This window comes from Olea europaea, chromosome 14 (assembly GCF_002742605.1).
Source record: "Olea europaea var. sylvestris chromosome 14, O_europaea_v1, whole genome shotgun sequence".
In the NCBI taxonomy this organism is placed as follows: domain Eukaryota; kingdom Viridiplantae; phylum Streptophyta; class Magnoliopsida; order Lamiales; family Oleaceae; genus Olea; species Olea europaea.
In genome coordinates, this window is record NC_036250.1 from 14,315,130 (window position 1) to 14,317,405 (window position 2,276).

General features: G+C 35.0%; 1 protein-coding gene across 1 annotated transcript in view; it reads right to left on the reverse strand.

Moving 5' to 3' along the window:
• LOC111409543 (DNA mismatch repair protein MLH1) overlaps positions 1 to 2,056 on the reverse strand; it is a 12,095-nt gene extending 10,039 nt beyond the window's left edge. Inside the window, exons 1-3 of the mRNA XM_023039585.1 lie at positions 1,677 to 2,056; positions 374 to 552; positions 128 to 197 (exon numbers count right to left, since the gene is read on the reverse strand). Of these exons, the coding sequence (XP_022895353.1) occupies positions 128 to 197; positions 374 to 552; positions 1,677 to 1,952 (525 nt within the window). The 5' untranslated portion in view covers positions 1,953 to 2,056. The remainder of the gene's footprint in view (positions 1 to 127; positions 198 to 373; positions 553 to 1,676) is intronic.
• Between the last annotated feature and the right edge of the window lie 220 nt (positions 2,057 to 2,276).

Genomic DNA, 2,276 nt, shown 5'->3' on the forward strand with positions numbered 1-2,276 from the left:
TGTAACTCGGACTACAAGTCATGGAATAATGGTTCGACCCCGTGGCCTCAAGAAGCTAAAAAATTTCTCATTTTTCTATTGATCAATTAAATGTGGATTTTCAGCCAAAATATGGACAAAGTTAAACCATTAACAATTGACTGCTTTCTTCGAATTCATGAATGATTCTGAGATTTGAATCTCCAAATTGTGTTTTCCTAATAACATCATAAAGTACAAATCGAGACAGAGCTAATGAGTATTGATTTTTTCAATCAAAAAATCCTTCCCAATTTCTATTATAACAAAATAGATGAGTTGGTGTACGTGGACATACATGATATAAATTTGTGTTCTTTTATGTGGTTATTTTATTGAATGGATTGCATGATATCAATACCTGTAACCATGAAGCTGACCCTTGGTAATGGTGGTGACTGTGACATGACCTACGTAGGTCATACTTGCCAAGGCCTCCCCTCTAAACCCCATTGACTTGACTGACTGTAAATCCTCAAATTTACTCAATTTTGAAGTCGTATGCCTTTCACATAATATTGGTAAATCTTCATACTATAAAACAATGAAAACAAAAGAAATATACGTTCAAATCAGTATAATTATTATGCATATATGACAACTGTGGGTGAGTTACAATCAGCATCATCCACAAAATTCCCAAAATATAATTAAATATAAATGTAGCTCAAGATATTTTGACAATTTTCCTTTTAAGGACTATTGCTCTTATATTGATTTCCAAATTTTATATTTTTTTTTTTAATTTTTTTTTTATTTTTGAAGTTATAAAACAAAAAAAAAAATAAATAAATAAATAATCATGAGCGTCGTAAGCAGAAAACATTTTTTTTTTTTTTTTGGGCCAGAATGCAGACAAGTCTTAAAAAATTATATATCACTAAGGCAAAAAAAAAATCTCTCTTTTATCAAGTTCTTAGCTGGGCTTCCTATTTTATAGGAAGTCATTGCTGCATTATGAGTGTATTTGTGTTTCTGCAGACCTTTCACTACTAACGAGCATATGTCCAGGTGGCTATCTTGTGAGAGATAGAATTCGTTTATTATAAAGGCTAACATATTTACACTCGTAAGAAAAGACAAGCATGCTAAGAAACTCCTAATACTTGTATCCTCATTTGTGTTTATTCAAGAAACTCAAGGAGCTGCGTCACCACGAATTTGAGGTTCATCATATGTATGCATTTATCTATCAGTTCTTTTCTTTTTCTTTTTTTCACATTCCAGTCATATTTTTACTAGTACACATGTCCTAAGGTAATTCATCAATTTCACGAAATTCTCTACTTTCTCAATTTTATTTGACATTTAAACATGTTTTCATGGCCTTAATTCAAAGATGACGAATAAAGTTAAGGTGCTTCAAATGCTTCTCTCTTCAAGTGCACACAAATATAGAGATTGTAATTTTCATCTTACATATCACTAGTGTTGTCAGCTATGTGTAAAAGTAAAAGTAAAACATTTATTTTTAAGCTCGGTAACATTATTTTCCAAGTTTCAGATTTACCATCAAAACTTACATTTCTAGAAAGTAAGTTATAAAAAAGTAATTTTAAGCACAATCATAGAGCTTTCTTTTAGAACAAAAAGAGTATGAACGCACGGACAGAAAAGTGTAAATAGAATCGCGGGTAGGGGGAGGGGGGAATTAATACGGGGATGCCATGGCCATCATCGGAGACTTGGATGAGCTTGAGGCCACCATCCTTGACCACGACAGAGATGGAGGTGGAGTCAGCATCCAGGCTGTTCTCGACCAGCTCTTTCACGGCGGATACAGGCCGCTGGACGACCTCACCGGCGGCGATTCTATTTACCACAGTCTGGTCGAGGCGGTGGATCCTCGGTGGCTCCATCTGATTGGTAGTGAGTGTAGGCTCTTCGATCTCCATTGGGCCTGTGCCGGTGGACAGTTCAACATCTGTATCCATGAGCGAGACAGAGCAAAGGGTTTGTACTTTCGCAGCGGAAGATGGATTTTTCTGGTAATTATTGACAGTGGGAGAATAAAATTGGCGCCAAACCAATATGGACATGTGCTGCTTTTTTGGGGTGTCATTTAGGGCAGCCCATACTTTTAGGTACCGAATGAGGCCCACTCATATTATGGTACCTTATGAAAATGGGTTTTGCTACAAGGTTTACACTAGATAATGCATGAGACAAAGTGACATTTTATCATTGAGAGATTTTTTTTTCTTTTCTTTTTTTTTTTCGTTTCTTTTAAAATGAAAATTGAGAGTTAATATTGGAAT